Here is an 18,893-nt window from a genome sequence, read left to right on the forward strand (position 1 = left end):
ACTGGCACAGGTTGCCCAGAGAGGTGGTGGATGCCCCATCCCTGGAAACATTCCAGGTCAGGTTGGACAGGGCTCTGAGCAACCTGATCTAGTTGAAGATGTCCCTGCCCACAGCAGGGGGGGGTTGGACTAGATGACCTTCAGAGGTCCCTTCCAACCCAAACTATTCTATGATTCTGTGAAAGGTATGTTGCCCTCAATAGACTGGCACTTACAGCAGCCAGAAGATACTCCTGTTATTCCATTGCCAGTCAGTGGTTATGTGTCTGCTGAAATGCAGATGTTGTTCTGCACTTGCAGCTGACCTTAGAACCACTAGGGACTATATCTGTTGTACCTGAAATTGTAGTATTGAGCCTTAACCTGCTTCCTACAGCAGTACAGAGGTAAGATGTTCTTGGGTAGGACTGGCTCTGGGTCTACTAAAGTATTCCATGAGTTTGTCTTGTTAAAGAGCTAGGGTAGTAGGAAAGAAAAGGTAATGAATGACTGACTTTGTCTTATGTTCCAGTTGAAGTGGAGGAACATAAAGGTACCAACTTTTAAAATTTCAAGGTTATTGTTTACAGGCAAGGCTCACATGACCCCTTAAATAGTGCTGTGAATTTGGAAGTGGAAGTAGCAAGAGACATTCCTTATACATTTTTGTCCTACCAAAACTCTGCACCAGGCAAAGGAAGTCTTGGAGCTCCTCTTCTCTTCCCTTTTCCTGCCTGCTGCCTCTGCTCCAATTTCAGCTGCAGTCCTAACACTACCTTGCTCTTGTGGTTTTAAAGCCACTAAGAGGAGCAGAAGCTTGAAGTAGTTTTGTTAATCTTCAATAAATCTAGCTCTACCTGCTTCTTATGAAAAATGCATATAAAGCAACATCTGTTGTTTTTTATCAGCTCAATAAACAACCAAGTAATTACTAGGTAGTTAACCCTTCTAAAGCCTGTTACAGACAGGCTTATAGTAATGCATTAGCATTGCAATTACGTTTGCCATTAGCTTACCAGTCCTGGAACTGTTAGTATGCAAGAAGGATGTCTATAAATTAAATTTTAAAAAGGGCCAGACTTCTGATGCTCAAATGTACTGTTTCTGTAGGATTCCTTTAGGAAAACTAAATGTAGCTGAATTGCTACCTTGTCGTGGATTTAAGAGCTCACCCATGTTTTAGCATTTGCATTAAATAGTCTTTAATTGCTCTATACTAAACTGTATAACTTCCATACAGTCTATTATGTGTCTGCATCTTGTCTCATCTTCTGTCTCCTAGTAAAAATTGTTACCTCTTAGCAGGCTGACCATATGCTATCTTGACTAGCATGTCAAGAGTAGAAATAAGTTTAGCTTTCATTGGCTTTAGTTTGATGTGGAAACCTGCATCTTCAAAGGCAGTTTGTTGAAGAAACACCTTAAAATGAGCGAGAACTGTAGTAGTGCGAGAAGCTCAAAGCGCTGAATGCAAGAGCATCATGTGCCATTGTGAAGGATACCAACTGAATATAATGTTGCTGAATATGGTAAACTGCACTACTTCATTAAGTATCTGTTTTTTCTCCACTGCAGGAGCCTGAAGATGCAGCAAGCCTGATAGTGAGGACCAAAGAAACTCCTTAAAGAAGTCAATCTGAAATATTGACAATGTCTATTATGGATCACAGCCCCACCACTGGAGTGGTGACTGTTATTGTTATTTTGATTGCTATTGCGGCTCTTGGTGCCTTGATACTGGGCTGCTGGTGTTACCTGCGTCTGCAGAGGATCAGTCAGTCTGAAGATGAGGAAAGCATTGTGGGTGAAGGAGAAACCAAAGAGCCTTTTCTTCTGGTGCAGTACTCTGCTAAAGGACCTTGTGTAGAGAGGAAAGCTAAGCTAACTCCAAATGGCACAGAAGTACATAGCTAACTTGGAGCAACATGTGTATATGGACTATGCTTATGATGTGTGTAACCAGCAGAATATATTGTGAAGAACCTGGTCACATACACACTACTCATCAGAAAACACCCTGATGAGGATTAAATAAGCTTTGTTTGGAACTGCATGCACTGAGAAGCTGCACTTTGCATCAACTGTGTATCCTAATTCGTCTATGACAGGAGCTGACTCACCTGGCATAACGTCCATTGCCGGCAATGGACCCAGGAATATACTGGTGTGAAGAGACTACTAGTGTTTTTTGTTACTTGAATGTTTAGCTGAGCCTATTTTGATGGAGCTACTACTGTAATGTGAACTACTTTACAACTGTGAACTGTAAATAGGCTGCCAGAAGCTTTTTGCTTTGTGTTCCACAGCACATGGGAATAGTATGATGCAACTGTAAATAACACACAAGGGGACTCCTGAATCACAACTATAGATGGGATTCCAGACCTTCAAAACCAAATCAGCAGTTAAAGCTTGCTTCTGCTACAAACTTGAGCGCACAGCCATAAAGTCAGAACTCCTACTCTTAACAGCTTATTGGACTGATGCAGAATACTTTCTTTGAAAAGAAGGTATAAGCCTTCAGTAACATGTTGAGGGAGGAAACACAGGAGCTGCAAGAAAGGAAATTATTTTCTTTAGTTGCAGCTAGGTAGGTTAAGCTTTTGGCTGCTAGAACTTAGTTCTCTAACTATGTAGCTACTGCAAGGAAACTGCCATCTTGATGGATTCCAGCCTGGGAACTAATGATGGATACTAAACCCTCAGGGATGGTCCAGAAGGTTTCCAGGAGTCTGAAATGGCAGTAGAGCAGGCTTTTCTGCATGCTGAAACTGCAGAAGTGATTACTTATTAAAACTGGCGTAAGTGCAACTAGTATGAATTTTTCCTAGAACCCCTGTTTGTGTACTTAGCAGTTAGGGTATATGTTAACAGCCTGTTGTAAAAAGGCATTTTAGTCTACAACCAGTCAAGTATAGAATTCAGTTACTCTATCTTGTAGATAACTCTCTTGATTTAACTGTACTACTACAAGATAAACTTCAGTCTTTCCTACAAAAACAAATGTTGATTATGGGGAAGCAAGATTGCTGATCAGTTTGTTAAAGGTTTTTAACTAGCAATGGTGAAGTCCTTCCAAATAAGGACATCCCTTCCCTTTCCTGCCCTGTAGTTCAGCCATAGGAACTGTAAAAAGATGTGTTAAATGGTGAGTTCTGGACCCCAAAGGTTTGGGAGGGAAGAGGGGGGCAACACTGAGCCACCAATGGCAGCTTACATATTCTAAATCCCAAATCCCTTAGGGTGGGCACATATGCTTTGAGGCCACTGACCTGTTTTCTATTACTTTATACATAGCTTCCTTTGCTTACTGAAATTTTTAAATGCTTAATTGCCTAGGAGAAAAAAAAATCTACTGTAAATCTGTTCCCTGAGATAAGTTACAAATAATGAAGTCTAAGTTCTTCAGCTCTACAGGAAGCATTAGACTTGCTTCTTGTGCCTGTACATATGGAATGACTAAGTAACATAGGCCTAGCAACCTTGCTTGAGAATTACAACTATATGCAAGACAACACTGGCCTGGACAAAAAGTCTTGTCCCTTTCTTCTACAGCAAGAGGTTGACTTGCATTTTTAGTGCTACATTTGCCTATTTTTTTTTTTAATTGAAGGCTATAGTTTGAAGCAAAACTAATGCTGTCAGTAGCAGAAAGCTCCTGGTGTTGCCTCTTGAGTACAATATGGGGTACAGCTGATAGAGGGCTGTTCTTGCCCTGGCATGTGCTTTTTTAAAGATAGCAGTCTCATGAGACTTGCACATATAGCCAGACCTGTACACTTAAACTGCTGTATTCTAGACCTCTTACAAATCAAGGAGAAAAGGATTAATTCATTAAGACTTTCTTTAGTTCACACATGGCTCTTGCAGGTTTCAAGACAGTCAGATAACTGGTATACAAAAGTGATGCAAAGTGCTGAAGTTCTAGAACAGAATAGTTGTAGCAAGATGACTTTGTCCATTCAAGTTTACTGATTACACAGATGAAGGATCTCTATTTTAATTCAGCAAAGAGAATGCAGTGTAAAGGGCAAACTTCAGAACTTATGGAAAAGTATAAATCAAAGGTCTAATTTCTCTTCTAGCAGCTGTAAGAAAGCCAGTGAAAAATAACTGGTCCTTAGTCAGAGGTGCTTCACACTGCTGCCCCTAAAAATCAGCCTCTTCAAATGAATAGGTGTTTGCAAGTTAGTACAATAGTAAAGTGCAGAAAGTGTTTTCCATTCTCTTCTTCTCTTTAGATGTGGGTATCTAATAAGTTTTTCAAGTATACAAAAATACTCCATTTGATTTTTCTTTTTCTAGATCGTGTGGGGGAAGTAGTCTTTACTTACAATGAATTTCAATAAAATTTGCATAAATACCTACCCAATACTGTATCATTTGACTTTGTGTAAGCAATCATTCTGTCCTGTTTCCACTACTGTGATCTGTCTCTATGGTATCAATATTATCAATCCTTTTTTCCTCTACTGTGGCAGTAGCTGTTGAAACTGATACATCATTATCTTCAGAAAGCGTTTGTTCTGACTGAAGGGATTCTTTAATTTCATCTTTGCTCTGTAGCTTTCCTTCCCTCGATGCCACCAGGATTCTCAGTAAAGTATTCTCTTTAAGGAGGTTTTCTGATGCATCAGCTAATTCTTGAAGCTTTTCAGCCATTTCTAATAATTCTTGATTCTTCTGGTCATATGTGGCCTGTAACTGCTCACTGTGGAGCTGCAGAGTCTTGTGCTGCTTTTCCAGTGTGTGTTTTTGCTGCTGTAGTTTATGTTCCTCTCTCCTAGCTTCAGAAAGCTGTGCTTCAAGCTGGTCATGGGCCTGATGAAGGGCACCAATTTCTGATCTTAACTTCTGAATTTCTCTCTCTAAGTGGGAGATGTGTCCTTGCTGTAGAACTGCCTCTTCATGTAGGCATTCTTTGGTACAGGGCTCTGATGAAGAAAGACTTGAGTAATGTAAAATAAATTTAAGGAGATTAGGAAGGTTAACTGAAAAGTCTTCAGGGAACTTCACACTTTGTTCCTTCCTACAAAGACATAACAAGTTAGTATTAAAACATTCAGATAGGTAAGCAATGATAATTTTATCTAAGCATCTGCTGTTCAACTCCAACTTGATATCTTGGTTTTTATCAAGAATGGTTAATATAGCAGCTAAGAGAAACCTGAACTCATGTAATAAAGATAGAGCACACGGTATTTTCTTTTGATGAAGCCTTTTACCTGTATTCCAGTCTGGGTGCTGTAAGCATCTCTGCACTGGATTAGTATTTGTCTGAGAGCAAAATTTTTTGTCAAATTTCAGGAAACAAATTTTACTCAAAAAAAAGTATCCCAGTTATGGGTTATGAGCTTGAAGTAGATATTGTTGCATCACTGTTGGGCAGGTGTGATCAGAGCTTACTGATATTAGCATTTGTTAGTAAGTTGCAGGACAGCATTTAAGTGTTCCTAATTCTACATACATTGTTAGAAATTAAGTCCAGACGTATAAAGCTATCTGATGGGAAATGACTATTTTGAGCCTATATATGTTATCCTGGAAGAAGAGCTTAGTGTGTTCCAACATCAGAAGGGTATTACAAGAAGCAGAAAAGTACAATTTGCTTTTAAACAGTAAGCAGTCACTTTAGTCAGAAGCAAGGCCCTTTTGCCGTCAGAAAAACAACTCTTTTTACTTGTTCCTCTTACTTCCTTGTCTTTATGCCACTGAGGTGATCAAGGAGGCAAACCAAGTAAGTTTTTTGTTTTTTTGGGGTGTTTTTTTTCCCCTGAAGCTCATTATATGGCTGTGAATACTAAGCCCAGCATATGAAGAGGTAGGCTCATTGCTTTCTGCTACAGCATAAACTGTTACTCTTAACCTAATGAGTCCAAGCCGCTTGAAGACCAACAACTACCAAATTCCTTCCTCAAGACTACTAGCCATCAAAAGACACCCACAACCTCCAGCTATGTCAAATGTTAAAATTATTGCCCTTTTTGGACCACGTGCATACTTCTATCACAAAACATAGGAGGCTGAACTGTCCTCTGAGGACCAGACAGGAACTAACTCTTAACCTTCTCTTTCTGAACCAGTTACATCTTCAACCTTTCACTGAGCATGCTGCAGTGTAACATGAGTTTGCTGCCTCCTGACTATTGCAGTAGAGCTACTTATACGTCAGTATGTTTAACTGGGAAGCTAGATAATAGTTTATCACTTTGTATCATCTTTAGCCTTCACCAGTCAGAAGCATATTCTCTCTTTCATTAGGGAGCCATCAAAACAGAGAAGAAAAGCTTAGCTTACTTCCCTTCGGTTGCCAAATTCATAACAAGATTAATGGTACGTAGCATACATTCAGACATGGGTTAATTACACGAGTCAGAAAAAGGATATAGGATAAACCCAAACAAAAATGATTCCAAAGCAAGAAAGCCGCATTCAATTATAATGCCTAATGCCTCACAGTTTACATGCTGCTCATGGACAACTCCTACGTCCCCACATGTGACATTATGTTTCTGAATCGCTTACACTGTGCATCTGAACAGGGGAGTTACTCAAGTTACCAGTTACAGTTGCCTCAAAAATGCTTTCTGCGAAATCCAATTCATTAGCATATGGGATATAAACATATGCTAATTTCATTTACTGAGAACTACTTATTGTATTTCAGGTAGAAGACAGATACCGTATTTTATCAATAATTCAAGAACTTCAGCTAGATGAGGCTCCAGTTCATCAAAATTAAGCTATTTCTGGAAGCATAAGCAACATGATTTTTCTTCCCCCTGCAGACTTTTGGTGATCAACCAAGTTACTCTTGTAATTACCATCAGCAGTTTCTCAGCTGACAATCAGCTCACATCCAAGTTTAATGAATCATGGCATGATTTAGGCAAAAAATAGTCTACACTAAGACAAAACTGACTCATTATACAGTGGTAATATTTTACTATATCATCATCCATTCTTACTGATCAAAAACACAGTATGTATCAGAAAAAGCTAAAAGGCTATTTAAAACTAAAAGCAAAACAAAATATTAACAGCATGTGGTGGAAAGAAATTGAGAACTGAGTTAATTTGCAAAAATTGTCTCATAAGGCAAACGCATAAGGAGCTGCACAGAAAGCCTTAATATGAGGCACCTTTATATCCAAAATTAATACATGACTACTCTAGTAGTGCTACTGATACTACAAATACTGTCAAAACCTAATTTTCTTGATTACCTAGATGCAGCAAAATATAAAACACGCTGGAGAGGAAAAGCAGGAGAGAAAACAATGACTAGAGGTAAGGTACCTTTATGAAACCAACTGGAGTATTACTACAAAAACAATCTTACTAAAACTATGAAGTCTGTCACTCCAGAGACAGTCTAGAGCCGCTTTACAAAACCGACCAAGGCAAAATGAGTATCTATGAAAAGAAATAGGGAACACCAGACTTTGTAGTAACACAGGGAAGATGGTAAGTATTAGAGGAAGCTTCACTTACCATAAATTGTTTTGCTGCTCTAAAACCTGCTTGAGCTATGCTTTAAAATAATTCAAGAAAAACCTTTTCATCATGTTATACATGACACTCACTCTGTCCCCTAGAAGGTACGGTTCTGCAAACTAGATCCTTGTTCAAAAGTAAGAGGGGAAAAATCACTTGACTCAAGTTTCCAAATAGTATTTTGGGGCTCATTAACTAGAACAGTGGTCTTAAAACTGTAGCCACAACAATATTTGGAAATCAGTTTCTAACTTTTTCCAGCCCCGAATCTAATCACATTAGTATTCCAATAGTTGTTAATATGGTTAGATCTAGTAGATCTTCAGCTTATGCCACTTGACCTAATGGAGTAGAAGACAACAGCCTACTACTACTAGTTGTCTCAGTTGTCAACAGCACCTCATGAAACACATGTGGCTCATCTCAACTAAAACTGAGACCACTCATCTTTAAACCAGCAGGTCCTCTGCTTGTAGCCACTCAAGCCAGCCAGAACTAATGGACTGTGCAAACAAAAGATAGTCTGAATGCTGGAAAATGTGCAAAACTGAGACCCAGTGGAATCTGCAGAACTTGACAGGTACCTGGATTGGGGTATTGGCACTGAAGACTACAGCTTTTGCTAAGCAGCAGATGAAGGTAATGCTGCCTTTATGTAGACAGGTACACACCTTGGAAGTACTCCAGCTGAGTTCCTGCTCAATTCACCTAGGGAACAGAGAAGGACTGGAACCGAGCTGGAGGAATGTGGCAGAGGGAGCCTGATCTGAGGCTGATTTGCAAAGCTTACTGCACAAAGTAGGGGAGATGATGAGTTGGAAGTTGGGGTGACTCAGAACTGATATAAATGAAACTATTTCTGTACTGAATTAAAACATGAATTTAGAATTGCAAAACTTAAGGCACAGGTTTAAAGATTTTGTTGTAGGTAACACTGCACAGTACCACTAGTTTGAATTACCATTTGCTGATGATAGAGGTCTTGAGGGAGAAGGGTGGAAATCAACATTTGTATCTTACATCACAAAGAGGCAGGTATTATAGTGCTTGTTTTCATTTTATTTCTATAAAAACTGCAATTGTCTAAGATTGAGTATTAATCTTTTAAAAAAAGAAAAACAAAACCCAAGGTCAATCAAGTCTAACACATAGGGCATACATGTAACACCAAAAACATCTGAAACAATAAATTGAGCACTTTCGAAAGCTTGTGGCTCGCTTGCATCTAATGTTTCTTTCTTGTTCCTCAGCCTGTGAGAGGCTGGATGCACCTGCACTGTGTGTACTGGTACAAAGCAGAAATGACACACAGGTTTGACACTGGATTTCAGAATGTCTCCCTGCTGCAGACGAAGAGTAGGATTCAGGACCCTTGTATGCCATTTCCAGGTCCCATCCCAGTCCTAAATGTACTCTCCTGCCCTTTTACATCCCTAACTTTAGAGTTCCTTTTTTTCCTCACCCTGCCTTTGTGCCTTTCTCTACCGCACCCTCCTTTGTCTTGCTTTATTTTTTCCACCCATTCATGAATCGATTCCTGTTGTCCAACTCAGCTTTCTTTCGCCATCCCACAAATTATTCTCAATCCTAGTTGTCTCCTTGAAACTACACTTAGCTGTCCTACACTCATTTCTTGGCTCTTTCTCTGAGGTCTTGCTTGCTGTATATAGTTTCACTTCAACAGCATGTACACCTTGTGTAAAACAAGGGTGCTCATCTCCTTTGGATATTTTCCTCTGTAGGTGTAAAACTCCTACTGAAGCTTCATTTGTTTTCTGTTCTAAAGAAACAACGCAAGGCTTCTAGAATGCCAACAAATCTGCTGCTACTTTTCTCCTGTGGTAAGTCCAGCACTTGTTACTGAGTTAGAATGAAAACCAAAACATATTGGCAATATACACAAATTCCCATGATGTAATTCTATAGCAGCTGTAAAAGCAATGCTGGGCAATTTTTTTTTTTAAATTACTGCTAAAAAAAATTTAGTCAATAGCATTAAGGGCACTAATGACAATTAAAGTATCTGCGCTATTTCAACAAAAAATTTTTTAGAACTTTGAAAAAAAATTATTTATGCCCAAGTGAAATGGTGAAGTAGTAAGTGTTGTTTTAAGAAAGAAAAAAGATATTTCAATAACCACAGTGTTAGTTTACACAGGAAGTTCTTATATGAAATAACTACTTTCAAGCATGGCTTTCACTTGAAGACTGTATCACATCATTTGAAATATTCACAGTTTAAAAAAAAAAAATCTTATGTTTAAGAAACACTGCAGTAGAACAGCTCAATAAACCCCCTGAAGTCTTTGCAATAGGTTTTTCAGTTTTTCTAGCCATGCAACATGACAATCTTCCAATAACTTTTATACAATTTCTGAACAATTTTGAGAATGTTTTCATTTTAAGTACATTTTCTTACTGTGTCATACTTCTGCTTCTTCAACTACCTTTTTTCACTCCATCCCATATTCTCTTTCTACTTGATCATAACATTCATAACGGTTGTTTGGGGTTTGGTTTTTTTGCTTCATATTCTTTTATGGCAACACAATGATGTCACCAGAGACGACTAATGATATCACAAAAGCAGGAAAAAGAAAATAATTCTGTATTTTTATTTTATCAGGAATGAAAACACCTCTTATTTAATGTACATTTCATACACTGAAATTTCTTTTAATATGAAACGTCTTTCAATACAAAAGGGAACATAGGTGACATATCAATGAAATGTAAAACAGGAAAATTTAACCCTTATTTTTATTAAATCAGGACAAGATATGAGCTATCTCTGTATATAATGCTATTCCTATACTATGCAAAATCAGAGATTTTGCTTTAGATAGTAGCATCTCCTTTAGAGAGCTTATAAAGGCCAGAAGTATTTCAAGTCATTCTCTCTGCCGCTGTTAGACTAGTTATTAGCTGATGGAACGCTTCCATGGTTTATGCAGATTGCCAAAGAATCCGATATCCAAAATACAGGTACAGTTTGACACACATACATTCCCCCCCAAAAGCCAAACATCAGAACAACGAGAGAAATGCAACCTGAAAGAACTTCAGTTTGAGCAATGAACACTCCAAAGTCCCCCTGATTACGTTACATTCATTCCATCACAGAGGAGTGAGGGAGAAATAAAAATTCACAGATTAGGACCACTGTAATATTTCCAAAGGATGCATAAGCCCTCCTTTAGAAGGCTTTTTTTTTTTTTTTTTTTAAAGACAAATTTTTTACTTTACAAACACGTAACAATCTATCTCCTCTCCCTCTATAAGGTCAGGATTGTTAGTTTTTGTTCTCTTAAATGAGACTAAGCTTGGGCTGGATTACTTACTCTCCATCGGTGCTTATTTTTTATTTTTCTTCATTAAAAACAGCAAGCAAATCCTTGCATTTTACTGCAAGAATCCGTTATAATATTCTTTGAGATCTCTCTCAGTTTATCCAATTAGAAGCAATTAGAGACAAGTTGCACTAGATCTACGTTGTACCACCATCTACATAATTTCTCCCCCTTTTCCCCCTCCTGTAATCACTCATTAATTTATTTGGACCATGCCAAAATAATAATTTTAAATACAACCAAATAATAAGGAAAATTAACTGAAGAATAAGGTTAGTAATGCTGCTGTTCATAAATAAAGACTTAGAAACAATTAAATAATGACCTTTGGAGAGAACATTTACTATCTGCATACCATCATCTATCCATGCCTGTTGCCGGAGGGGGGTTGTTGTTTCGTTATTGTTGGGTTTTTTTAATTAGAGTATGCATAAAGTAAGAATGCATATATGGAAATGAATTACTGTTTGGCTTTTTTCTCTACTAAGACATGTAACCGGATAATTATTGTAACTTAGTAAAATGAAAGTTAAAAACCCACAGGTAAAAGGTTTTCATTACCTCTGATGAGGAAAAAATAAAATGGTTGGGACACGGTCTGTCATAAATTCCCATGGGAGGTCATTTCGAGTGATATCAATTCTGTTAAGAAAAGACACACTGATGAAGAGAACAGGCAGATGAACAATCTGTATTTTCTTGTAAAACACCATTTTAGGGACTGGGAAGAAGGAAATGCAAGTATCTGTGAACGTAAGTCTAAGTGTGTTATGTCAAAAATATGTTGTGCATATGAGTCAGCAGAATTAGTTACCAATATTCAAGATGATGCATCTCAGCTTAACAAATATCTGTGGGGTTTTTTTCCTAGAAAAATACGTACAGTATTCCAACTGCTCTCACTCAGCAATTAAATCACTCAGTCACTCATTATGTACACAGCTTCATTATGTACACACCATCCTTCTCTGAAACAGACAGACCTGCCTAGCAGTTTCAATGCGAGACTGAAGTTTTTTCTATTCATTAATTTGTTCCTCAAGTACAACTCTATGAATATGTTCCTCTCAAGTAGTTTTGGGAGTATATTACTGTGCTTTCTCCAAGGACAAGCACATTCTTAAAGGCACAATTTTTTCTAAAGCTCTACGTAGAAAGGAACACAAGATTTTGTGAATGAAACACTTATTCAATTGCTTGTTATGTTTTTCCTCTGCATTTTTAGGTTTTCTTCGATTACAAATAAGTTCTTATTAATCACAACAATTTTATTGTAGAAAAAAATAGACAATCACATCGGTAATACTGCAATAAAAATAATGAGGCAAATGAGAGAACTTCAAAGTCAGGAAAAAGAATGGGTGTAAATTTGAGAGTAGCATTACATCTGTAGGAATAAAGCCGCAATTATAAACAGGTGATAACTCCAGATTTTTAATTGAATTTTTTTCCTATACATCTCATCCTGCCTCCTGGAGTAAGTTCAGTCAGAATGAAACAAGGATGCAATCAGAGCAGATGTTGTAAGTATTGATGTATTATCAAATACATGAACAAGAATGTTTGGGTTGCACTGAAACATTAAAAACCCTGTAAAAGCCAAACAAAACCATGGCTTTTTTATAGATATAAAAAAATATATCTTAATATATATAAATATATATTATACACGCATTTTTTTTATACATATCTCTATAAACTGGTTTTGGCTGGGATAGAGTTAGTTTTCTTCATAGTAACTTGTATGGTGCTATGTTTTAGATTTGTGATGAAAATAGCGTTGATAAGGTAGGAATGCTTTGGTTATTGCTGAACAGCACTTCCACAGCGTCAAGGCCTTCTCTGTTTCTCACTCTGCCCTCACAGTGGATACACTAGAGGGGTGGGGACACAACTGGGCAGATGACCTGAACTAACCAAAGAGCTATTTCATACCATATAACATCATGCTCAGCAATAAAAGGGAAAAGCGGGGGTTTTAGGGGGGGTTAGCCATCTTTTACTTGGGAACCATCTGGGCATCGATCTACCAGAGGAGGCGGTGAGTAATTGCCTTTGCATCACTTGTTTTGCTTTCTTCTCTCTCCTTCCACTTATCCTTCAATTACTAAACATTTTTGTTTTATCTTGACCTCCAAGTTTTCTTGGTTTTATTCTTCCTTTCCTCTTCCCCCGTCCCATTGGGGATGGAGGGGGGAAGTAAGCGAGCAGCTGTGTGGTGCTTAGCTGCCCACCAGGGTTAACCCACAACAATATGTATTTTGCCTACCTCAAACAATTTTTCAAATACAGTACTGCAGGATATAATTATGTGCTACAAATTATCAGAGAGAGGGGTAAAAATTATTTTCTGCTTGCTGTTTTATTGATTCAATTCCTGAAATTAGGAAGCTTCAAGGTTAATTGCACTGTTTAAAAATTCATTTTAATTAAATGCATAACTACTGCAGTGAAATTGAAAACGACCAAATTTATACAGAGGAAAACAAAATAATGCATTCGAAGAGAAATGAAGCAGATGACATTCACATCTACTATTGCAAGATTGTAGAGAGAAAAAAAGTAATTATTTTCTAGGCTGATGACCTCAGTGAACTTACATTATTCTAGAGAGATGAAATTAGAATCTTTTTTACCTTGCCACAGTGAAATTATCTGGAGGCAAAAGCCGAGCAAGTTCAATAAAGATGTGATTAAGAGAAGCACAGAATCCACACCACTGTGCATAATAGAGCAGCAAGACATTCTGGAAAATGAAATGGAGAAGAGTTTGGTTATCTATTGTAGTTAATCTGCAGTAAAGGAGGATTAGTCTTCACAACATCTAAAACTTGGAACCCTTAAAATGTGAAAAGAAACTACATCCTAATGTTTATAAACTTTATTATAAGCTATTTACTGATGCCCTCTGTCTACTGAGTTAACACACGAAAAGTCTTGGGGAATTCTCTTTCCATAAAGACAAAGACAAAACAAAGAGGATTGTTCAGTTTATGATCATTTCCTTTAAGTGAAAATGCACCAAACTTTACTACACTTCGCAAGATTCTTTTGTAATCTTAAATTCCTATATATCTAACACAGTGACTGTATACTTCATGGGGGCACAGAATAAAAAAGGTGATGTCTAGACTTCTGCTTTTTGCCTCTAACTAGCAAAGCAGGAGTTAGGGCTGCTGGAAACCAATTACTGGAGAGGCATACATTCACTGCAGACCTGAAAGACAATGGGTATTAATCCTTACTATCGCATATTTAAGAAACCAAAGTAATTTAACTACTGTCCAGGATGACATCTTATGTAAAACAATTTCATGGCATGCAATTGGAAAGCTTTTACCTGTGAGAGTTTTGGGGTTTTTGCTGTGTGCTTTCAAATGACGACTTCGGTTTAAAACCTTCTATTTGGGGGTGTTTGTTTTTTTTCATTATGTCTGCTTTGCAATAATTTTTAACTTTTTTAAAGAAAATTAAAAAAAAAATGTAAAACATAGAAAGAAGCTGTGGTATATTTATTTCCTTTGAGGTACGAAACACAGAAATCTTAATACAACGTTACCTCAAACCCTATGTATTAACGTTGCCTCAAACCCTATGTATTTAGCATGTGCTCCTGCTACAGCAGAAAAAAGGAAAAGGGAAAAAAAAAATCAAATCATGGACACTTTTTTTTTTAAAATGAAAATCTATATTTCAAACACACAGGAAAAAACCCACACCTCCTCCCCCTAAAAAACAACCCCCAAAAACCCAACGAACCTTGAACTGTGGCAGAAACCTGCCAGGGAATCAGTTGCACTGACTTTCTGATTATTTTAACACCAGAAGATGATCTTTTGCAGATTTACTTAAGATCACACTATTCTAAATTGCCTTTTTATAAAGAAAACTTTTGAGTTGTTACAAAATAGGTTATTTTATGTTACAAATAAGCAAAGCACATCAATGTAAAAAAAAAAAAAAGAGACCCCCTCTTCAAAAGTCTAGGCAATGATTTGCAAGAAACTTTTTCAGTAATGAGGTACCTTTTCATTCAGAAACACGGTATCGTGAAAGGTATTAGTAGTCACTTCAGTGATTACACGCTGTTCATGAAAATGGACCAAAGGGTCATCAACAAGATGCCTTTTCAAGGGACTGTAGAGAATACTGAAATTTTTAATGAAGTTCTCTGAAATGAAATTGATACATAACAAAGTTATTTCAGTTTCACAGATATGTGATTTTGGCAGTTTTTACCTTGAAATTCAGAAGAACTTACAGAGAAAATACAAATTCAAACCTGGTTTCATGTCATTAATTTTTGACAGTTTGGTATCAACTCTTGGTTAACTACCACTGATGAAGAAACAGGATAAAATGTCACTGTTTTTTTGTTTTGCTCATTACAGTCGTCTTTTTACTTGCCACACTACTCTCTAATCTTGCTTCTACTCCTATTCCATGTACTATAATAATAATTCTCTACCCTCCTAATCTAACCACACACCTGGTAAGTCATAAATAGTACCCTCTCACCATTTTTCACTGTCTACATAGCATTGAAGTATTTGGCCCTTATCTTGAAGGCTCCACTTAATTCCACATTCATTTGCATTTATTCTTTCATTTTTAATTACTTTCCCTGTAATTCTCCTTTTGCTTTAGAGCTTTAAAGACTGTGCTATTCCCATGCCAATGTGACCAGCCACCTTTTGTTTCCCAGTGACCACCTTCCTCTTCATTCAACTTTCTCCTTAGTTTTAAGATATTTAACAAGTAGCTGGCCAGTGGTAAAAATTTAAAACAAGCTCCAAAGGCCTCAACTACCTTCAGCTACACTACTCTGAGCCTGGAGCATGTTCTCTAAATTGCTGCAAGATATCGACTGTATCCTTCTTTTCAATTCAGATAAATATTATTCTATGCATTATAAAATAAGAGTATTCAATAATCAAGACAAAAGATACATCAAACACATTAAAAATAATTATTTGATCAAATAGAAACATCTTGTGCTGGTATTTTCAGTCCAAAAACTAGGCCCAAGTAAAACTGGCACTTTTGTACATACATACAGATTACCAGATCATCAAGTTTACCTCTGAAATGAAAACAGCAGTACATTTAATTTTGTGTTTACTCTTCAGCATTTCATTAAATTCTCACACCAGATCAAAACAGGTTTTTTCTTTCTAGATCTCCAGATTTGGAATATCTATGCATGATTAAGTAGTAACTGAAAGGAGGGGGCTAATTAAAAGACATCTCCTGCATTTTCATAAACCATCTGTAAAAACTGAAATCTGTTAAAGGTATTAAACACAAATCTGTTTCGTTATTTTAAAATATCAAAAGTTAAGAGGCCTAAGGAAGTAAAATAAAAAAAAAAACCAACACAAAACCCAAACATAAATCACAGTGACTCCTTGACAAAATACGTAGAAGCAAAAAAATTTCTGGAAGTTCAAATGACTTGGAATAGAAATATACTGAGTGTTACTCAGCAGAGAAACCCTCATCATGCCCAGGAAACCCTGTGACCTGAAAAAAGTTGACACAGAAAGTACTGGGAGCAGAAAAGGGAAGGAAATTTCTATCTCCTCACTCTTATCTTAATTTTTCCTAAGCATCCTTTTATGGTCACTGGGGTTTTTGTTTGCCAGAGTGTTTTTCTAGGGGGTTGGGATGGAGACAGGATACAGGGCTGGATGGGATCCTTAATAAGAACATGGCTATTTGTTCTATGTTGTGCATACTTTTGTACTCACAGATTTATGGCAAAATGGAAATGTAATGAATGCTATAAGAATTATATTGATATACCTTCTTGAACAATTTATTTTAATACTATGTTCACCTGAATTCCCTTCCATGTTCACTTACACTGCTAACATTAAAAAACATGGCATTTTCTGAAGGCGGACTCAGTTTTGCGCATCATGATAGGTAAATGCATGTGATTAGGCACGTTGTGTCTTATTCAATAACTTGCAGATAAATTAGAACTGCGACCGTTGGGTTGGTTAGTTTTTTTTGTTTCGTTTGTTTTTGTTTTTTCTCCTCCAATTCAGCCAGGAAATCAGTATTGACAGATTTGGCCAAAACCAATTCAGAGCTCTACCTTGAAAACACACATAGTTTTCAAAATAAATTTAAAACAATTTATAAGTTGGTTTCAGAGGATAAGAGTAAAGGCTAGTCTCTGCTGATAAGTGGGCAGTATCTCACGGAATTCTGGGATATTTTAGTACACAGAACAGCTGAGCAAATACCAACACCACCATTAACATACAAATGTCTTCTGTAATATCAAATGTGTTAGATGCATAGTAACTTTTTTTTTCCAGAAGCATATTAGTTTACATTTTACCAATTCCTTCAATGCATCAAGCAGTCAAGAATCATACATTTTGAGGTTCACTTCTTTTAAAGCAAATTACTTTTGGTATCTACAATACGATTCTACTGCTTGGTTAACTACTAAATAAATTAGAATAGAATAAATTATGATTCATGTTGACTTTAGCTTCACTTTTCAAAATGGCATTAAGTTTTCCATTCATAAGCTTACTTGCAAACTTAATTTTCTTATTTCAAGCATTTGTATAGTGGATACCATACCCAGGGTAGATCCAACAAGTGACTGATTTTGATCCAGGACATAGTGCACTTCTTCTTTCAGGTCAACAATGGCGGCAAATTCCTTAAGATGAGTAGATCTTGATGCTCCTAGTCTCTCTGCATATATCCAAAAAAGATTTGAATCTAGTAGATAGAGATTCAAGGTTTTGTTGGTCCTGCAGCTCAGACCGGTAATGTTAGTGCCACTAATATGAAGGTCAGGAATAAAACAATTCCTATCCTCAATGTGAGGAATAGAATGTTGGGTGTTATCTTTCTTCCCATGGGAAGAAAATGCTACTTTGGGGGTCTGAAAGATGGTCTTCTCAGAACTAATGAAACTTAAAAAATGTCTGTTTACCGTCCTGCAACATGCAGTGTAATAGCTAAAGGGACTATAGAAACTTAAGAAATTGCTGCATTCTATGGTATTTGATATAACTTGAAAAAAGGTATGTTCCTGGAGGTAGAAAGAGTCCAAAGCTGCTTCTATCTCTAAAAAATTACAGTGTGGCACATGGACTTTATTTGGTTTGACACCAAGCGTCTGGTTAATGCAAAGCTCACAGACATTGTGAGTTCTAGATATTGAATGCCACTGCGGAAGCACCACCGTGTTACAGCATGGGTACTTGGTTATTGAAAATGTTTCTGATAATTTCAGATGTGCATCTGGTACAGAGGAATCAAAAGCTGGTGAATCAGTGTCTCCTAAGTGTTGAAGATCTGGCTCAGCTGCCTGACTTTTATTACAGTTGTGGTATTCCAAGGCCACTTTGGTAATCTACAGGGGAGGAAAAAAGAAAAAAAAGAAAAAAAAGCAAGATTAACTGTACGTAGTTCACTCAAATGCAGTTATCTGTTGCAGGTTTAACAACATATGTAATTAAGAGATGGAATTTCAGAAACATGAAGTTGATTAATTTTTTGTAAGAATGAAGGAGAAGAGTATAGGAGGGTCTGACTTGATAACAAAGTTAAATTTTCAGATATTTCAGCATGTAAGAATTAAATGTACAGAACAACAAAAAGCCACTTTAAAAATTTTTCAGTCCACTACACCGATCTCAAGGTCCTCTTTGCATCGTATTTATCACAGTGCAATAAAACTACATTTTGAGGTTAAATCCCACTACATGAAGCATTAATCAGTACAGGCTCCTGAATTTCCCTTATTTTCCAATATGAGGAGAAAATAAATAAAAACATTCCCATATGAAAAAGGAATAAAGATTTTTCCTGGTATAGGTGGTGCACAAATTTTGTAGCAATCACTAACGGTGCTGAAGTAATGTTAGTATTCTCCCAGCCATGGGCATATAGTTGTAATACTGCAGGTGTACTTTGCATATAGTAACGCCTGACTTATTGGGAGAAGAAAGAAAAAGGGAAAAAAGAAAAAAGCCTGCCTCTCAGTGCAAACATTCCTGTGCTGCATCACCATTTTGTTTTTCATAACCAAGG

At 37.0% G+C, this 18,893-nt stretch overlaps 2 protein-coding genes across 2 annotated transcripts in view; one reads left to right on the forward strand and one right to left on the reverse strand.

Moving 5' to 3' along the window:
* The window catches only part of SNN (stannin), an 11,393-nt gene extending 7,048 nt beyond the window's left edge, over positions 1 to 4,345 (forward strand). The window contains exon 2 of the mRNA XM_009324741.1: positions 1,555 to 4,345. Coding sequence (XP_009323016.1) covers positions 1,630 to 1,893 — 264 coding nt within the window. The 5' untranslated portion in view covers positions 1,555 to 1,629 and the 3' untranslated portion in view covers positions 1,894 to 4,345. The remainder of the gene's footprint in view (positions 1 to 1,554) is intronic.
* Positions 3,936 to 18,893, reverse strand: part of TXNDC11 (thioredoxin domain containing 11) — a 36,322-nt gene continuing 21,364 nt past the window's right edge. The window contains exons 11-15 of the mRNA XM_009324813.1: positions 17,430 to 18,213; positions 14,852 to 14,997; positions 13,463 to 13,572; positions 11,388 to 11,468; positions 3,936 to 5,008 (exon numbers count right to left, since the gene is read on the reverse strand). Of these exons, the coding sequence (XP_009323088.1) occupies positions 4,381 to 5,008; positions 11,388 to 11,468; positions 13,463 to 13,572; positions 14,852 to 14,997; positions 17,430 to 18,213 (1,749 nt within the window). The 3' untranslated portion in view covers positions 3,936 to 4,380. The remainder of the gene's footprint in view (positions 5,009 to 11,387; positions 11,469 to 13,462; positions 13,573 to 14,851; positions 14,998 to 17,429; positions 18,214 to 18,893) is intronic.

The sequence above is a fragment of the Pygoscelis adeliae genome, unplaced genomic scaffold, assembly GCF_000699105.1.
Source record: "Pygoscelis adeliae isolate BGI_AS28 unplaced genomic scaffold, ASM69910v1 Scaffold85, whole genome shotgun sequence".
Taxonomy (NCBI): Eukaryota; Metazoa; Chordata; class Aves; order Sphenisciformes; family Spheniscidae; genus Pygoscelis; species Pygoscelis adeliae.